General features: G+C 39.7%; 1 protein-coding gene across 1 annotated transcript; it reads left to right on the top strand.

The window, feature by feature from the left end:
* The first annotated feature begins 539 nt into the window (after positions 1–539).
* Positions 540–7,631, top strand: LOC128867256 (uncharacterized). Its single transcript, XM_054108361.1, has 3 exons — positions 540–874; positions 981–1,435; positions 7,579–7,631. The coding sequence occupies exons 1-3, from the start codon at positions 540–542 to the stop codon at positions 7,629–7,631; spliced, it is 843 nt and encodes a 280-aa protein (XP_053964336.1).
* The last annotated feature ends 11,096 nt before the right edge of the window (positions 7,632–18,727 follow it).

The raw sequence follows: 18,727 nt of genomic DNA on the forward strand, positions 1-18,727 counted from the left end.
CTGAGACGCTCGAGTGGGCCAGGAAGGTGGTCAGAGGAGCAGAGGAGGGCAGCGGAAAGGGAGTGGAAGCGAGTGCGCCACACCTGGGCTCGGGAGTAAAAAGGCAACGCTCCCAGGAGGAGGATGTCTCCCAAGAGAAGAGACCCAAGATTGGTGGTGGGCCGCCAAAATCGTTTAGCGAAGTCGCTAAGCAGGCGGGCTCCATCATTCTTGGGGTGATGGACAGCGGTAGAGAAGACGGCGCTATCTCTAGGGAGGAGTGGAAGAGGGTAGCGTCCGCCATCTCTGCCGTATTCATGAAGGTGGTGAGGGAAAACCCTGGACCACCTCCAAGCTGTGAAAGTGCCGGATGGCACTACGGTTCTTACAAGAGAATCGTCTGCGCTGACGAACGGTCAGCCTCGATGTATAGGGCGGCAGTAGCCTTGCTGGGAGAGGTATGGGAGGGAGCCAAGCTGAAGGTAGTGGACAGAAGGGATCTACCTGTGCGTTCGCGAGCACGTGTCTGGCTCCCCTCCGAACCCTCTGCTTCGAAGAAGATGGAGGAAATCCTCCGCTACTGTAACCCCAAACTTCCCACGCACAACTGGAGGGTGGTTAAGGTGGAGAAGACTGAGGGATCCTACCGGCAAGCGCTGGTTCTGCTGAATGCAGAGTCTCTCAGTCCTCTTGCTGAAGCAAAGGGGGTCATCAACTATGGCTTCGAGAAGGTAGTCCTTAAGGTCTACCAAACCGATGCCAGAGGAGATGCCCCCGCACATCCGGAAGTGCTGGGAGAAGCAAGGCCCACAGTAGAGGAAGCTCCTGTGGACATGGAGGTAGATTCCGTCACGTCGGAGGTTGACAATGCTGATGACGTCCGCTCTTTACCGGGGTCCGTCATAAGCATCGGGTCGTTCTTCGACAGGGCGGAGGAGGAGAGGCTTCTGGTCTCAGAGAGCGAGGACGCCGTCCTGGAGGTGATGGAGAGGATCCTGGAGGATGAATATTCTTCAGATAAATCTTCAGCACTCTAAGGCGGCGTCCGCCAACCTACTTATCCGCCTTGAACAAGGTGGAGCTGATATAGTCCTGATTCAGGAGCCGTGGCTGAGCAGCAACGGCATTTCTGGGCTCAGGACGAAAAGCTACAAACTGGTGGCGTATAGCAGGACAGGTAAACCAAGATCCTGTATACTCATCAGAAGGGAACTTAACGCATTTATTTTGCCTAATTTCAGCAATGAAGACATTGTGACGGTGAGTCTGGAGGGCCCGGCTGGAAAGCTGTGGCTGATGTCCGTATATATGGCACATGACGACGAGGTGGAACGACCTCCGGCGCTGCTAAGGGAAACCCTGGCTGAAGCAAAACGCAGGAAAATCGGCGTTATCATAGGCACTGACGCGAACTCCCATCACACCTGCTGGGGAAGTTCTAACATCAATGCACGAGGTGAGTCACTTTTTGATTATATTTTAAACGAGGACTTGTTTATATGTAACAGGGGTAAGGACCCCACTTTTATTACCGGAGCCAGAGAAGAGGTGCTTGACCTTACTCTGGCTTCTTCCTCACTGATAAACCGAGTCCCCGATTGGAGGGTGCTAAACACTCATTCCTTCTCGGACCATAGGTACATTCAGTTCTCTCTCACTCAAACTCGTCCAATAAGATCCCCCTACAGGAACCTGAGGAGGACGGGCTGGGATGCATATAATAGAAATTTGCTGAGCTTACTCCCCAAAGCACCGGGAGGAAATCTAGATCTATCGGAAGAAGCGATCGACAAACTGGTGGAAACTTTCACCTCAGCTTGCAACAAGGCCTTGGAAGCCTCTTGTCCAATAACAGCTTTTCCCAGGAAGGAAAAACCGCCCTGGTGGACAACGGAGCTATCCGAGCTTAGGGCCTCATGCAGAAATCTGTGGAGGTATCATGCCGCTGGTTGAGCCCCATCTATGCGAGCTGCGTAGCCAGGGGCTATATACCAAGATCATGGAGGGCCGTGAGGGTTGTCTTTATACCCAAGGCAGGTAAGAGCTCGCACGTCTCCCCTAAGGACTTCAGACCAATTAGTCTCTCATCTTTCTTACTGAAAACCCTTGAGAGATGATTGACCTGCACATAAGAAGCGAAATTCCTCGGGGTCGACTGTCGCACACTCAACATGCTTATTGCAAGGGTAGATCGGTGGAATCTGCCCTACATACAATCGTGGAAGAAATCGAAGAGTCTCTTCTTCAGAAGGAGTTTGCGGTAGGCGCCTGAGGGGGCTTTTAACAACGTCCTCCCGGAGGCAATTACCAGGTCTCTAGGTAAACTAGGGGTCGAAACCGACCTTATAAGACTTATCCACAAAATGCTTAGCGACAGAACTGTCACGGCAGAGTGGGGCGGTATCTCCATCCACCGGCAGGTGAGTAGAGGCACTCCGCAAGGTGGGGTTCTCTCACCATTCCTCTGGGTTGTTGTTCTAAATGATCTGTTGGAGGAGCTGGTGAAGGGGGGCTGCAGGGTAATTGCCTACGCGGATGACGTGGCACTAATTGTTAGAGGAAAATTTTTGGATACTCTGTACAACTTGATGCAGGGATATCTGAATGCAGTTGTTAGATGGGCAACGGATTGTGGTCTGTCGGTGAATCCTCTTAAGACGGAGCTCGTCTTATTTACGAGGAAATTTAAAATACCCAGAGCTCAACTTCCCTCACTAGGGGGCGCTCCTCTGATGCTTTCTGACAAGGTGAAGTACCTAGGTATTATCCTTGACAGCAAGCTTACATGGAAGCCCAATATTGAGGAAAGGGTGAGGAAGGCAACAATCGCCTTGTATGGGTGCAAGGGCGCAATTGGCAAAAGATGGGGCCTCTCGCCTCGAGTTGTTTTCTGGTTGTATAATACTATTGTAAAGCCTATCTTGTTATATGGAGTCATAGTCTGGTGGAACTCACTAGAGAAGACGACATTGGTGAAGAAGCTGGAAAGAGTTCAGAGGTCGGCACTCATTGGAATCAGTGGGGCGCTTCGAACGACTCCTACTCTGGCGCTCAACGCAATGTTAAATGTGGTACCCGTAGATATCGCAGGCAGAACTGCCGCTACACGTACTGCAATTAGACTGAGGGGCTGGAGCTATAAGCTCAACCTCCCTTGTGGGCACTCAAGCATCCTTAGAAACTTTGAGTTCATCCCTCTGTCAACAGACCAGTGTATACCCTCGTTTAGTCCAACCGGAACATTCTCCACTCACATCCCGTCAAGGGACGAGTGGACGGGGGGCTACACTTGGGGGCAGGGCCAGGTGAACTTGTTCACGGATGGATCGAAGTTGGAAGGAAAGGTTGGCGGAGGAGTCTTTTGCGAAGGGCTCCCCATCAGACTAAAATTCAGGTTACCGGACCACTGCAGTGTGTTCCAGGCAGAGGTAGCCGCAATCAAGGAGGCAGCTGATTGGCTGCTCAAATGTGTACTAACAGTCAAGAAGGTAGCCAAGCGGCAATAAGGGCCCTCGGGTCTATGACGGTGCATTCGGAATTGGTCAAGGAATGCATGACCTCACTTTCGACTGCGTCCGAGTTCTTTGACATTAGCCTCATCTGGGTTCCCGGTCACAGCGACATTGCGGGAAACTGTGAGGCGGATGAGCTGGCCAGACAAGGGACATGTGAGGTGATTTCCCCGCGGAGGGAGAAAATTGGAATCCCACTGACTACCTGCGGCCTGATCCTGGAAAGATGGGCATCGCGCAAACTCAGCGAGCGCTGGGCAAATGCACAAACGTGCAAATCCGCGAAATCCTTCTGGCCACGTGTGGACCGAAGGCGCTCGGGTGAGCTTCTGAGGCTGACAAAATATCAGCTCTCCAATCTAGTGGGTTCTCTCACAGGACACAATGCGCGAGGAATGCATGCTGTGAGACTTGGAATCACCTCGAGTCCTTTCTGTGCTGGATGTATGGAGGATGAGGTGGAATCATCTCAGCACCTTCTCCTTAGCTGCCCTGCCCTGGCGGGGCTAAGATTCAGGCATCTTGGCTCTTACTTCTTTGCCACGCCTGCTGATATAGCTGGCGCTGACATTAAAAATATGATGAGTTTCATCAGCAGCATTTAGCGGTTGACGCAAACATAGTCATCGTTCATAATCCGCACGCTCCTAACCTTCCCATCACCACCTCTCCCCGCCCTCTCCCTGCACCTCATCGGTCCTTCCCCTCTCCTCACTTCCTTGACAATGGTACCACAAAGGACACCTTTCTTCGTCCAAGTGTGCCCACTCCCTGGGCAACCATACTAACCTAACCTAACCTAACACTAAACCTACCGAGTACCTAAACCTACATATATACCTATTTCTACCGATGTATAGTATTTTCCAGTTGATTGTAATTATTACAGAATTAAGCATAAGCAATAAACACAAAATAATTATCATATAATAATTAAAAAACATTTATTTTCCGGGCTTTAGGAGTATATTTTTAGAAACAAGGCTCGAAACTGAAAAGTTAGATGTTACTTCAGTAATTTACATACACATCCTTATTCAAACTAAAATAAAATTTATTCGTTGTCGCACTTTTTATTGTAGTGGAATCTGGTGAAGTTTTTGCCATTATTTCCATTTTTTCTTGTGCATGTATAACACCGTATTCGGTAGCAATTTCCTCTGCCAACTGAAGTAAAAATTCTTGTGGCGATATTCTTTCTCCAGTTGTTTACTAATATATATAAAATCTAAGTATTTATAGCAGCTAAATCCAGAATGTTGAAAAATACCTGGACAGGCAATCTATTAGATTTAGATTTTGTGCTGTACTTTCTAGCCATTTGATCCGTCATATCCGCGCCGAATTTTGTGCTATTATAAAAAACAATAGTTTCAGGTATACTTTTACCTGTTTCTTCAATTTTTACATATTTATTTAAAGGTTGGGTAATTCCCTCTTATGCGCCCGAATAGTTCCTACTAAGGTAGTTCTTTTTGATAAAAGTTTTGTTGCTAAAAATGTGATCGTAAAAAAATTATCGGTGGTTATATTTCGTCCGCACCCTCTAAATGGTTCAGTGAGTTTGAGAACAACAAATTCACTAAGTGGTATTGCTGATGGCTCCGTCTCATCTTTTCCCAAATACGGAAATCCATTCACAATATGTTTACTTTCAACGTCCGATGCCAACCAGACCTTGATTCCGAGCTTGTCGGGTTTATTGGGCATATAGGGCATAAACTGCGTAAATCAGCATATTGATTTTGTCGCAACAGTAATACTTGCCCCTGGTTTGTAGCAGTTTTGACTATTTTCTATAAATGCATTCCATGCCTAGGAGATGAGAGTAAATTTGTAAGTCTGCAGACGCTGGCTCCGCTCGCTTCTTCTATCAAAACAAATAAATGGCATAATTTCTGTGAAACGATTTCTGTTCATTGTTCGTAAAAAAAATACAGGAAAATTGCTATGAAAGCATCTAACTCTTTTAAAGTGGAGTATAACTTCCATCCTAAAACTCGACGTGCTTCTGAATCTATGCACATTTTTATATGATTCATAACTCCCGGCGGCCGCCGTAGCCGAATGCGTTGGTGCGTGACCATTCGCAATTCACAGAGAGAATGTCGGTTCGAATCTCTGTGAAACACCAAAATTAAGAAAAACATTTTTCTAATAGGCAAACCTCCGACAACCTCTGTTGGACAACATCAAGACGCACGCCACAAATAGGGGGGGGAGCTCGGCCAGACACCCAAAAAGGGTGTGTATATATACCTAAATGCATATAATTCCGTCAAAAGACCGCTCAGGGTAGACAACGATAGAGTGCATATTATATTATATATTATTATATCAGGAAAAACGAAAGAAGCAGAGAAATATATATGAAAATATTAAAAACTAAATAGCTATATATTATAGGAAAAGTCGTACAGTAAGTTCAAGAATAATAAAAACCTAAAATTTTATAATTTTGATTTAAGTCTCAAAAGCGATCATTTGACCGCTCTGGTAGGTTTAGTGTTAAACAGAATTTTTACAAAAATTTCGAGTATACAGTTTTATGACCCATTCAATTCTGTTATAAGCGAATATAAGTTGGAAGTGGCTCAAGAATCGCGCTGATTTTTGAAAATTTCTTTTTGCTGGCGGTCTTACCCATTTTCCCTTTATAAAAATTGATTCTTATTTTTGTACATGGGAAAAACAGCAGATGGCGTCAGTAAAAAAAATATTAAAAATCAGTCTAACAATTTTACGCTCCATAGAGTGTTTGTGCCTTGGTGGTGCAATTAGACTAAAGCTGTGACTTAATCTGGGTAGGGCTTAGTAGAATTGCGCCAGCAACAAAAAAATGTGATTTCTTCGTTACATCGCTGCATAATAGACTAGTCCAAATTTAGTGTATTTTATTTGAGTGCCTTTTAAATATTTCTTCCCAAATCTGTTTGTGAAAGTATTCAGGCGAAAATTAAGAACGAAAACACATAAAAAAACAAAAAAGCTAAACGTAGAAAATTAAAAGACAAAGCAATTATTGCACAAATTTTGAGAAATCTAAAGTATTCAAGTAATTAAAAAGTATTCATTGGACAACATTAAAATATTTGCGCTTGACTTGCGGCATTTTTAAACGCCTGCTCTTAATTAATATATTTAAACTCAATTTTCAAGTATTAATTTCAGCTTTCTTAAATTACCAACCAATCAACTAATCTGCATACAAATTTCCATTATGAGCAACACGTATCGCAAACCAAAAAAAAAAAAGAAAAACAAACCAGAACAGAAAACGCAAAGAGACTAAGCAAAAAACCAAATATTACCACGCGCCATATAATTATCAGAAATTACTGAAACTACTCATAAATTTGTCAAAACTAGTTTTAAAGAATTGCTTATAATATCCAAGCCAGCCGTAATAACAAAGAAGAAAAGTATGTAGAAACACAAAAAAAAAAAAAAGCGTTGACACACTGACACCACGAATGCGCTGTCATGTTTTGGCTGTCAAATTTATTTAAGCGCTGGCAAGTAATCATTCACATGTACATACATACATACATACCTATGTAGGCATTATAGGCGATTATTACAATTTTTTTTGGTATGTGAGCCACATATTTATTTATTTATACGTGCGCTTTTTTATATGTCAAAATTCTGTGCGATTCACGTCAATCATTTGGCGCTATGCTCTATGCGCATAATTAAAATGGTTAATCATTTTTTTTTAACAACACCTATTCGTTTTTTTCTTGTTTTTTATTTTTTTTTTTTTTGATTTTGTGAGCGAAAGATTTAGAAACTACTGCATTCCTCAACCGACCGAGGGCGTTGAGAAAACTCTTTTAAACAAATGTTTTTTAATTTTGGAATTAAACGAAACGCAAAAAGTTGTCTATTGATATACTTTTCAATAATATCTTTTATAATTTTTGGGAAAGCAAAAATTAAAATTTGAATTTTTAATTCTTTTTCGAGTAGGACTTTCCTTCAAGCTTTACTACTTTATATCTTGTCATACAAAATTCTATGGTAACCCTGTTCCAAGATATCTTGTATGTATTTGAATTTTTGCATTTTTTTTATCATAATGTAGACAATAGTGCGCATGGCAAATACAATTTAAATTATGCCTATATTCAAGAGTAGTCGATTGAGAGAAAAAATCACTTTGACAGTCCTAGATCCGAATGGGCTCAAAACATGGGTTTTTGCGGTGTAGGTTGTTAGTCTCACACCCAACTTCCTGCTTAAGGAAAGAAAGGAGTTCGTCCCTCTTCGTTAGCCCTGACCCTTACTTCTACCGGGCTTGGTTACTCGGTCTTCACACGGGTTGCTCAGGATTGCAGGGAGTACTACGTATAGGTGAAGTTAGTCTTGTTCTAGGGTAGGTTAGGTTAAGTAGTGCTGGCTGATATGTAAAAAGATTCAACTAGGGTCCAATGTGTTGCCAAAAGGGCTGGGCAGGAAAAGCTATGAGATACTAATAGCAGTTGGCATCGTAGCCATCACGCCCACAATGATGATGCTGATGAGACACGTACGGTTACTAATGATCTCCATTATATGTGATTCAGTAAGGCTGTAAGAAAAGTACGTTTCATGTATATTCTTATTTTACTATAGTATAACAAACCCAAGGTCTGATCTTTTAACTCTGGGTTCGTCCACATAGAAGATCACTGGTTGACGTTTGGTTCTTTGAACATTTCATGTAATAGGCTGAATTCATATTTAGCTCCTATCCTGCCGATATTTGCCTAAAAGAGATGAAACAATATATTCAATTTTAAGTACGACGCTGCCGCAGAATAGTTGGTTGCACTCGGGTTCAAAACAATTCTCATAAAATGAAAGAAAAAGTGTTTCTAATGGCAGTCGCCCCTCGGAAGGCAATGCAAAATCCCGCCTCTCTTTCTGCCATTAAAAAGTGCCTCATAAAATAACCAAAGGCCCCTAATTTTATGTCTAAATAGTACGAGGAGTTCCGCCAAAAAACCTAGCAAAGAGTTTTTTTTTTTTGGATAAACTAAGAAGTACAGCACTAATTTACTTTAAGTCTACCCGACCTCTGAAGAAATCTGAATAGATCCTGTGGTGCCAGGGTGGTCGCTTCTTAACACATCAGTACCAAGAACTTCAAGCCTGATTCGAGCAAAGGCCGGGGAAAGAGTGTGTGTTATTTCTTATTATACCAAAGACAGCGCCTAGCTGACTTGGTTTTGCAGTGCCAATAGTGGAAGGTTGGTTTGGACTGGCTAAACACCTCAAGCTTCGTGTGCAGTATCACGGAAGGCAGAGCTCGAGCTTCTTGTTGAACTAAGAACTACCAAGTATTCCAAAAAGGTACCAAAGGCGATATCGAATGGGGGATGTGACAGGAATACTGTACCATGCTCTCCAGCCTGGATGTTTTTTTTATAGAATTTTGCTCAAGCTTGTTTCACAAAATGTAGGTTCCACTGTGCATCTGTTGTTTCCTTCTTTGCTGAAAATCGATGTATGCCGGTACTTGCAAGAAGTTGGTGGAATGCCTACACCGTGGGCAGACTTTGTCTTTGTAATTCTGAGGATTTTCTTGTTAGTTCGTTCGCGGCATAGTTTTCAAGGCTCTGCCTACAACAAGGGACACAACTCTCCTGCATGCAATGATTGTAAAGATATAGCACCAACTTAGCTGACGGAGTTAGTGGAAATAGATCCGTACCGGAAGGTCGAACAGGCAGTAGAGACTATTGTTGTACGTCTTCATGCGTTTATATTAGGGAATATGCAAGATGTGAACGGAGTTAAAACCACAAAACAAATTTTAATGGCAGCATTGAAGGCAATACTGAAAGGTGTAAAGGTATAAAACTGCTTGAAGGAATGTGAAAAAAGTTGGCAAATATGGGTTGCATTCGAAGAGAAGTAGTTTCTAAATCGATGAAATAAATGCTGGTGGTAAAGAGAAATTATAAATTAAAATAACTTCTGTGAACGCAAAGTTCTTCTAAATTTGATGCAAATTAAAATTCCCTGCCAAAGTTCGGTCGTACCTATTGAAAACTCCTATATGTATAAAATAGTTTAAGCTACATCTGCAAATATGGTAAACTTGGCGAAAGTACAGATTTGTATACAATAAGAGATTTTATGCTTTTGACCTCTTCTGCTTCGCATTTGTTTTGCATAAGCGGAAAGATAATAATAAAAATTAAAAATATAACGTATGCACAGTCATCTAAGTATTGATACTTATTTTATTGCTGAATGAGCATTCGTGAATACAATTTTTAGATATACAAAAAACAAAATTTTTTTATTGAATTTTTAGATCTTGAAAAATCGTGTTAATCATATCATAAATATATTTAATCGTATTTGCTTTGATAACTACTTAAATGGTCTAGCAAACTGGCCATGCCATCTTGGCTAGGTTGAATAAATAAAAAAAACGAAAAGGAAAAAAAAATCAAAAATTAAATATTTAAATCAACATAAAATTGGAGGGCAGCTATGCTCATTAAGCCACAGCAATTTGAAGCAGGTGAATAAATTTAAATGGATGCAGAGAAACAAAGGCAAGAAGAAGAAACAACAAAGGAATGAGGGTAAACTATTGAACATGAATAGCAAATTAAATAAAACGATAAAAAAAAAATATAAGCCAAAACTAACAAATAAAAAATAGAAAATAAAAAATAAAAAAAATTCAAATAAAAAATAAAAAAATACAAATTCCAACAATTAACACAGATAAATTAAGTCACGCACACATTTGTATGTATGTATGCAGATTAACTAGTGGAGCAAACAATTTGAATATTAAAACTAAATGTTGCCATGTCAAAAATTAATATATCGAACACTTGTGCTCATTTCTGCGCGCATGTTCGGAAGTCTTTTGTGTATGGAAGAAAATTCACAATATCGTATGTAAAAAAAAATTGTCAAAAATCAACGCGATTTTTGAGGGACTTTAAACTTGCATTTTATTATCCTAAAATTGAATGCATACTCAGAAATTCTCTAAAAAATTTAATTGAAAAGTTAAAAATTTTGATGTACATTTTTTTTAAATTTGTAAATTTAGTTTTGTTAAATTTTTGTACAAATTCTGGAACGTTGGTTTGCAAGGACTTTGTTCTACACTGAAGGACTTTTTACAAGAACATTTTTGATTATTATTATATATACTATATTCCTTGTCCAAGCCTAAAGAACGGTGACCCCACGAACTGCGCCCACTATCAGCCTTGTCTCCATCGCATATAAAATTCTATTCCGCTTGCTATGCGATAAACTGAAACCTTCCCACAATCCCTAACTGTGCCATACCAGTGCGATTTCAGATCTGCTCGCTCCATCGTCGACCAAATATTCACACTGCGGCAGATCCTGGAGAAGACCCATGAGAACCAAGTTAACACACACCAAATATTCCTTGCCCACAAGGCAGTCTTTGATAGCCCGATTCGAGACCAACTATATCGCATAATGTCTGAGTTCGGTATCCCTGCTAAGCTGACACGTCTGTGCAGAATGACGTTGAGCAGCTCACAAAACTCCGCCAAGATAGGAAAGCACTTCTCCGAATCTTTTGATACCGTTCGCGGTTTCAGACAAGGTGACTCATTGTCATGCGATTTCTTCCACTTTATTATGGAGAGTGTGGTTAGCAGAGTGGGGGTCCAGTGGAACCGAACTTGTTTCTATAAAAGTGTTCAGCTCCTTGCGTGTGCTGATGGCATCGTCATACCAAGCTGGATGTTGCCGCGCCTTTACGGCTATTTAAAAGGATTCCGCACGATTAGGTCTGATGGCAAACGAGGGCAAAACCAAGTAGGCAGTCACGGCGTGTTGAACCACAGATCGAAGTTAACAACTATAAATTTGATGTAGTCAAGGACTTCATTTATCTATTACCAGCAACAACGATGTCAGCCTTCAAATCAAGCGAAGCATGATTTGAACATTTCTTGCCAACAGATGCTGCTTTGGGCTAAGTACGCATATTGAGTAGTAAAGCTCTCTCTTGCTCGTCAAACGAAAACAACACTTTACAAGACACTCATCATCCCGGTGCTTCTCTAAGACGCTAAAGCCTGGACAATCAAACAATCAATTGCAGCCGCTCTTGAAATTATCGGGAGTGCGAAGTACCGCAAGATTTCTGGCCCTGCTCCTGTAGATGACGATGGTCGCATTCAAATGAACTACGAGCTGTATGTGTTTTACGGATATATTGGCATAGTCAAACGAGTCACCCTGCAGCGACAGTGGCTTCGTCATGTCGTCCGTATGAAAAAGGAACTGATCTGGAGAAAAAGGTGTTTGAAGCGGTAATTGGCGGTCGACGACGAAGAGGAGGTCCTCCGGGCAGGAAGGACCAAATTGACGATGACCTGGCTTCACTTGGCTTAAGAAACTGGAAAAGGTGTGCGGAAAAGAGAGACACCTGGCGGGGCATTATTAAGCAGGATATAACTCGGTAACGGGTTGGTACGGCCAATTAAGTAATTAAGTAAGTAATTATATTATATTATTATTTATTTTTACGAAAAAATGTAGGGTGAAAAATTGCGAATTTTGTTAGATGATAAAGTGACTTAATTATGTGAGTTGAAGTGTATGTACAAGGTGGCGGAAAATTACCAATATCAAATTACAAAAGCAAATCTGCGAGAGCTATCAGCTAAGAGATATATAACCCGGGGCATCTGCTTATTTTTTGTACTCTTAGGTACATTTTCATTGAATCGGCGAGGAGTAAATTTTGAGTTGATGTTATTATATAAAAATGTATGAAGCTGTTGCTCATATACAAGGTGGCGCAAAATTAATCATTCTACCATGGTAAATCGGGTCATACGTCAATCATATTTGACACTTGTGAGCAAGACAGCTGCAGTACACAAACGGACAAGCAATGGAGCACCTGAAGGTAAGATCAAAGATTTTGATAACTGAAAATATTTTTTTTTTTTAAGAAAAAATAGAAGATTAATTTTGCGCCGCCTGATATGCGCATGAAAAAAAATCTTTTAACATGCTTACATATTCACGCAAGTTTTGTATGCCTCCACCTAAGCATATAGGCGCACGAACTACCGAAGAAATATTTTTAAGATTTTTTAAAATTAACAACACCGCAATAACTTATGTTCAAACTTAAATTATTATATCTTTATCGTAAATTATGGAAAGTAGAATTAGTGAATACATTGTTTTTTGCTTAATTGTCGTGCTTTCATGTTAGGGAAATAGACATAAAAAATACTTAGAAAGTCAAATCGGAATAATTAAATGTTCGTCCAATAAATTTAATGAGTAGCTTTCATCTGAGTGGAGCCGCTGCACAGTGCTGCGTGTTCAGATAGACGAGTGACAAAAATTTCAAACTATAAAGCATATACACCTCTATATAAATAACAAAATTTATGGAAGGTCTATATGGTCCACATACTATTGTTGTTGTAATGTCATAAACATTTCCCATGAATATTTAAAGAATGCTGCTGTAGTAACCGCCTTTGGATGGATATAAATTTGGGTCTCTTCGCTAAGCAAGAACTGACTGTTGCGGTAGCGGGTGGCTCATCAGCTGGGTTTTCTTTTCAAAAGTGCTATTGAATGGCTCCTCAAGACCTTCAAAAATGTCATCAATTCCAAACCAAACAGTGACTAAATCAGAATACACTACCCCTTCTATGCGAGGGTCCTCAGTGCCCCTAGTACGGAAATTTTGCACAAGTTAACAGTCGCATCAGACAAAATATTTTTAAGCAAAATCCCCGACATATTCAAATTGCTGCAAAACTCATATAAAGAAGAAAATTCATAGAGAAGCGAGTGGTTATTTGTTTTCACTTTCTGAGTTAATTGCATCTTATTAGCCTATACGCCGATGTCTTTAGGGCGAATCCTCCTCAGGCTATTGTGGTTCATGGTGAATTGCTGAGACCAGCGGCAAGTTGAGCAGAAATCTTCTCAGTTGGGCCAATACGAGATAGCTTCTGCTGCCAATTAGCAAGTCATTATCTCTAACTCTTTCCACAAATTCACAGAATGAATTATCGCTTCATTTGGTAGTGTCGAGCGTAGAGTCGCACTAGTGTACCCTGTGATGCGTCATCCAAAGAAGCCATTTTGAAACAGATCTCCTGTATGGCTGACTGTATTCACGAACAGGTGATGAGCACGAACGCGTGAGGTAAAGCCTCAAGATGAACCCAAACAGACGACAAATCGATATCGGTTAACGATATTGCAACTTTCTGATGCCCCAAAACAATGGATGCTATCGCTAGCGTATGCAATATGCAATTAGAAGAGGTACTTGGACGCAGGTACCTGGTGTCTAAAAGGCCTTGATGAAATGCTTTTAGCAGTCCCAGGGTGGAATCAGCCGAGAGGTGAGGAATGTTATAGGGTTAGTGGCATATACTGGTGTGACGGCACTTTCAATGATGTTTTTGACATTTTCGATTTCCTCTAAAAAAACAAAAATTGCGAGCTGCAAGGTTTTCATAAAAAACCGTCTGCCTTTCAGAGGCGGCATAAAACTTCATTCGTGGAAATACATCAAGACGCACACCACAAATAGGAAGAAGAGCTCGACCAAACACGTAATAAAGGGTGCTTACTTGAAGAGCTCATAACTTTTAATACTATTTTTATGTTATTAATATTTTTTTCACAATCTCGAGCTCGACGCTTTGATAGATATTGGACGCAATACGCTTTTTAAAAAGTCAGCGAATCAGCTGACTGGGACACATGCACAGAATGCCCAAATGGAGAGCTGCCAGTATAGCATTCCACATATATCCAATTGGGCGAGGAGGGTTTATGAGGTCACGGACGACCTACGGAAAACGGAGACCACAAACTGAAAATACGTAGTAGAGGAGTGGAAAACCGTAGATTTGAAAGCAATTGCCTATACAAGACTGTAGCTTTAATGATGATGATGATGAATATTTTTTTTTTTAATTTTGGTCTTATACTAACTTGAAGAAGCATATGCAAAAATACCTCATACTGAGAACTGCATGGTTGTAAGAATTAATTTTGGCATTTTTGTCCCTACTCATAACACTGTGACACGCTATCCGCTATGGCATTGAACAGCAGGGTCCCAGATTATTTATTAAGCTTTTTTATTTAGTTTCGTGAACTTTGTTTTTGAAAGGAGAAAACTGTCAAATAACTTACAAATCTAATGATTAGTGGAGACTAATTAAAAATTGTTTTTCTTATTTACCTTTGGTTTTTTATTTAGAATTTTTACCAACCATTCTTATTGAAAAGCTCTTCGCAAACGCACATAGAAGAGTGCTCAGTTTGATAGCTAAAAATATACAAACTTATATCCATATATACTTATATAAGTGAGTGTGTATGTGTAAAGATGTGTACATTCATACATGTGCACATATTTACATAGACAAAACTACCTCTTCAACAGATAATTTTTTCAATTGTATGATTTAGTTGAGTTAAGAGCCTAAATGTCGACACCTAAAGTATAATTTATGGGCTACTTTAATACATACCTATGGTACATACACACCCCGTGAGAATATTTAAATACATCTATGAATATACATACCTACATACATACATACATATGTGCATAGTCGCACTATGGGTACCATGAATTATGTCTTAAACGCCCTCAAGAGCTTCTTCTTCTTTCTCCTCTCCATGGTTCATTAGTTGGAGTCGGTCGGCAAGAGCTTGTTGTTGGTTATTTCGATATTCTTGCAAATGATTGCTTTTTAATTTAGTTCGCCGAACTAGTAGTTTCGTAATTTTACATTGAACTGACTTTTATTTTGTGTTTTATTGCCGCCTGGCTCAGCATTTTCATTTCTGCAATTTGAAGTTTTCTTTCGTGCGACTGTTTTAGAGCCCAGAAATCAGCTCCATATAGCAGCATGGGACGCACAGCCGTTTTATAGATTTTGCCTTTTAGATGGAGCGATATCCTTCTTTCGCTTAACACCCAGGTTAGTGTTTTCCATTTTAGGCCTGCTGTACGTCTCATTGACTTCTCCGGTATTTTTTACCACGGAGCCCAAGTCATCACAATCATCATTGTTTCTTTGAATCCCTAGCGAGGCATAGGGCACTTCCATTTCTGTCTTCTAAACTAAATATCTAGCGGCTCCATGTTTGATTTGTTGCGTGGCATTATTTTTGGCCAGAAAATTCGGAATTTGATCCTTAGATGCGGTTGACAACGGGTTATAGCGTTGGTAATTTTCCAGGCAGAGCCACTGTGCATGCACGAAGCTCAAGTACTTCAACATTATCAGCACCAATGGGCAATGATTAACCAAGAAAGAAAAATATCGAATTCAATGCAAATGCAAGACAAAATAACTACCAGCTTGTCTATAACGATTGTCACCAAGTGAGGATACAATTTTGACCTATCTAATAGAGTTTTCAAATTACTTAGAACCTTCTGGCATTCCACCAATTTGCATCTGTTCCCTCGGCGTTTAAATTTAAGTTTTTAAAGCTGAAGCCAATGACCTTTTGCGTTTTATGAGTATTTGAAGGCAACTGACAATAAAAACTAGTTTCGACTCGTACTTACGACTATTCGAATGCTTCGGAGGTAGCGGTAAAATAACACTGTGGAACAAATTCAGGCTAGCAAAAATTAGGTCCATTCTGAGAGTGGCGGGTGAAAATAGAGGCGAAATTAGAAGACCCGTATCGCGCCGTTTGTTTATGTTAGTTCGAGTTTTTTTTTAATCGGCCTTCGAAGTTTGCAGTCAAATGCCGATTTTCAGTATATTGTTTATATGGTTTTTTGGCTATAACTCGTCGACTAATTGATATTTTTTCAATCTGTAAAAGCCAAATTATTGCTAGAGACCTGTGCAACAATTACAATTTTTGAAAAAATTGATTTCGAAAATTTTTGTGGTACTTATGAAGCAAAATGTTGGAAAAATTATTTTTTTTTTTCATGTTTTTTGAAAATATTTTCCACAAAACTAAGTGTTTTTTACTTTTTTTGTGGTCTATAATATGCTTCTCAGTTTCTTAAATAAATGTAATTTGAAAAGAAAATTACGGGATTAAATACTTTGGCAGCTACTTAGTCAGTCACAAAATGTTCGAAAAATTAACGTTTTCCTTATTATTTCTTAATATCTGGCAAGCAACTCATTGTTTTTCGCTTTTTTTCTTATCTAAAATATAGTTTTCAATCCATCACATAAATATCATGGAAAAAAATATAGTATCAGTCGAAAATTTGTGCGATATACACACATTCATTACATAAAACTAATGTAAAAAAACCCAAAATAAAACTTATGTAGCAGTGTCAAGTGTCCAATTACCATTACCGCACTCAGAATTCGTTCCAGTACCAACATACCAAAGTACTGATCTTCAAACAGGTATCAGTACTACAACCACCGCTGCTACACCCATGGATTTCTCCTCAGAATTCAACCCTGGTGAAGTTACATCCTATAAAACATCAAAGGACCCAATCCTAATAACACAAAACCAATTGGATGGAATTGTTGCAAATTTGTGTTTGACTCAGAAAAAATCAGAACGACTGGCTTCATTTTTGAAAGGAAATAATTTGCTGACGAAAGGTACAAAAGTAACAGCATATCGAAAACGCCAAAAAGAGTTACAAAAGATCTATAATGTCAATGATGCAACAAATTTCGCTTATTGCAACGATATTGAAAAGTTAATGGAGGCGATAGGGTTAACCTATAAAAAAGATGATTGGCGTCTCTTTATCGATAGTTCACTAATCAGCTTAAAAGTTGTGCTTTTGCACAAGACAAATAGAATGCCTTCTGTTCCGATTGCGTATAGCACTGACACTAGTGAAACTTTCGATAAATTGAAAGACATTCTAGAAGTAGTCAAATATAACGAACACCAATGGCGCATTTGCTGCGACCTCAAAGTAGTTTCCTTGATTACAGGCTTAACAGCATCTGGCCGTCCAAAATATCCGTGTTTTTTGTGCGATTGGGATTCACGATACGGAGAAGGTATTAAAGGAAGAAACCAGTACAAACAAAATAACTGGAGTAGTCGAATTGGGCGAAAATGGCCTAATGACAATAGGCTACACGAAAGTCTTGTTCCTGATATGAAAATTTTGTTGCCGTTGCTCCACATTAAACTTGGCATTGCTAAACATTTTTTGAAATGTATCGCAGAAAGACCAGCAGTATTCAACCGCTTGAAAGACATTTTCCCAAGACTAAGTAAGGCCAAAATTCAGGAAGGGGTTGTTAATGGTCCCGACATACGGAAACTAATGAGTCGTAAAGATTTTGAGCAAGTTCTGACAGACCGAGAATTAAATGCATGGCTCGCATTGAAAGCAGTCATCAAAGGACTTTTGGGTAAAGAACGCGAAGAAAACTACAGGCAATCTGTTGCAAACATGTTGGCAGCTTTCGTTGAAATTGGGTTTAATATGTCATACAAAATGCATCTCTTGCATCAGCATCTTGAAAAACTCGCTCAACAGTTGCCAACTGAATCTGATGAGCAAGGCGAACGTCATCACTAACTGCGCTTCCATTTGAAATAAGGTAACTATAGAGTGTGCATATTTTGAATTCCCAGATTTTTCTAATATCTTGGTCAGAGTGCACAATTTAAACATGTTAACGATTGAAAACTATTTTCGTTTCAGGTACAGAGGAAAGAAATCTCCAGATGCGATACTAGCTGAAATTTGTTGCTGGTATAAAACACCTTTGAAGAAGAGGAAGACGAGGAAACAGAGGAAGAATGGGAAGACACAGATGAAAATCCAGAATATCTGTTGGACGAAATAATCGATCTCTCTGATGATGATGACGATGACCAAGACATTAGAGAGAGCAGTGATGTTGATCCACAGCCGCCTGCTAAACGGCAGCTGGCCAAATTATTAATTTAATTTATTTTATTTTTCTACTTAAAACTTTTCATTATTAACATTTCAAAATTATATTTGTTTCCATATTTTTATATTTTCTTTTTCTATGTTTCTTCAAAACCAACATTGAACAAAATTGGTAAATAAAAAATGAGAAATAAATTAATATTAAGCTCAAACAACGCAAGTTTTGTATTATGACTGTATGCCTAAAGCGCAAATTATCGACTAAGACAATTTTTTTTCAAATGAAATTCAATAAAGAAACTGAGAAGCATATTATAGACCACAAAAAAAAGTAAAAAACACTTAGTTTTGTGGAAAATATTTT

This window comes from Anastrepha ludens, chromosome 6 (assembly GCF_028408465.1).
Source record: "Anastrepha ludens isolate Willacy chromosome 6, idAnaLude1.1, whole genome shotgun sequence".
Lineage (NCBI taxonomy): Eukaryota > Metazoa > Arthropoda > Insecta > Diptera > Tephritidae > Anastrepha > Anastrepha ludens.

Coding starts and splice junctions, on each gene's coding strand:
- LOC128867256 (XM_054108361.1), top strand. CDS start 540: ATGGAGGAAATCCTCCGCTACTGTAACCCCAAACTTCCCACGCACAAC. Junction 875..980: donor GACGTCCGCTCTTTACCGGG/GTCCGTCATAAG, acceptor AGGATCCTGGAG/GATGAATATTCTTCAGATAA. Junction 1,436..7,578: donor TTCTAACATCAATGCACGAG/GTGAGTCACTTT, acceptor ATCATAATGTAG/ACAATAGTGCGCATGGCAAA.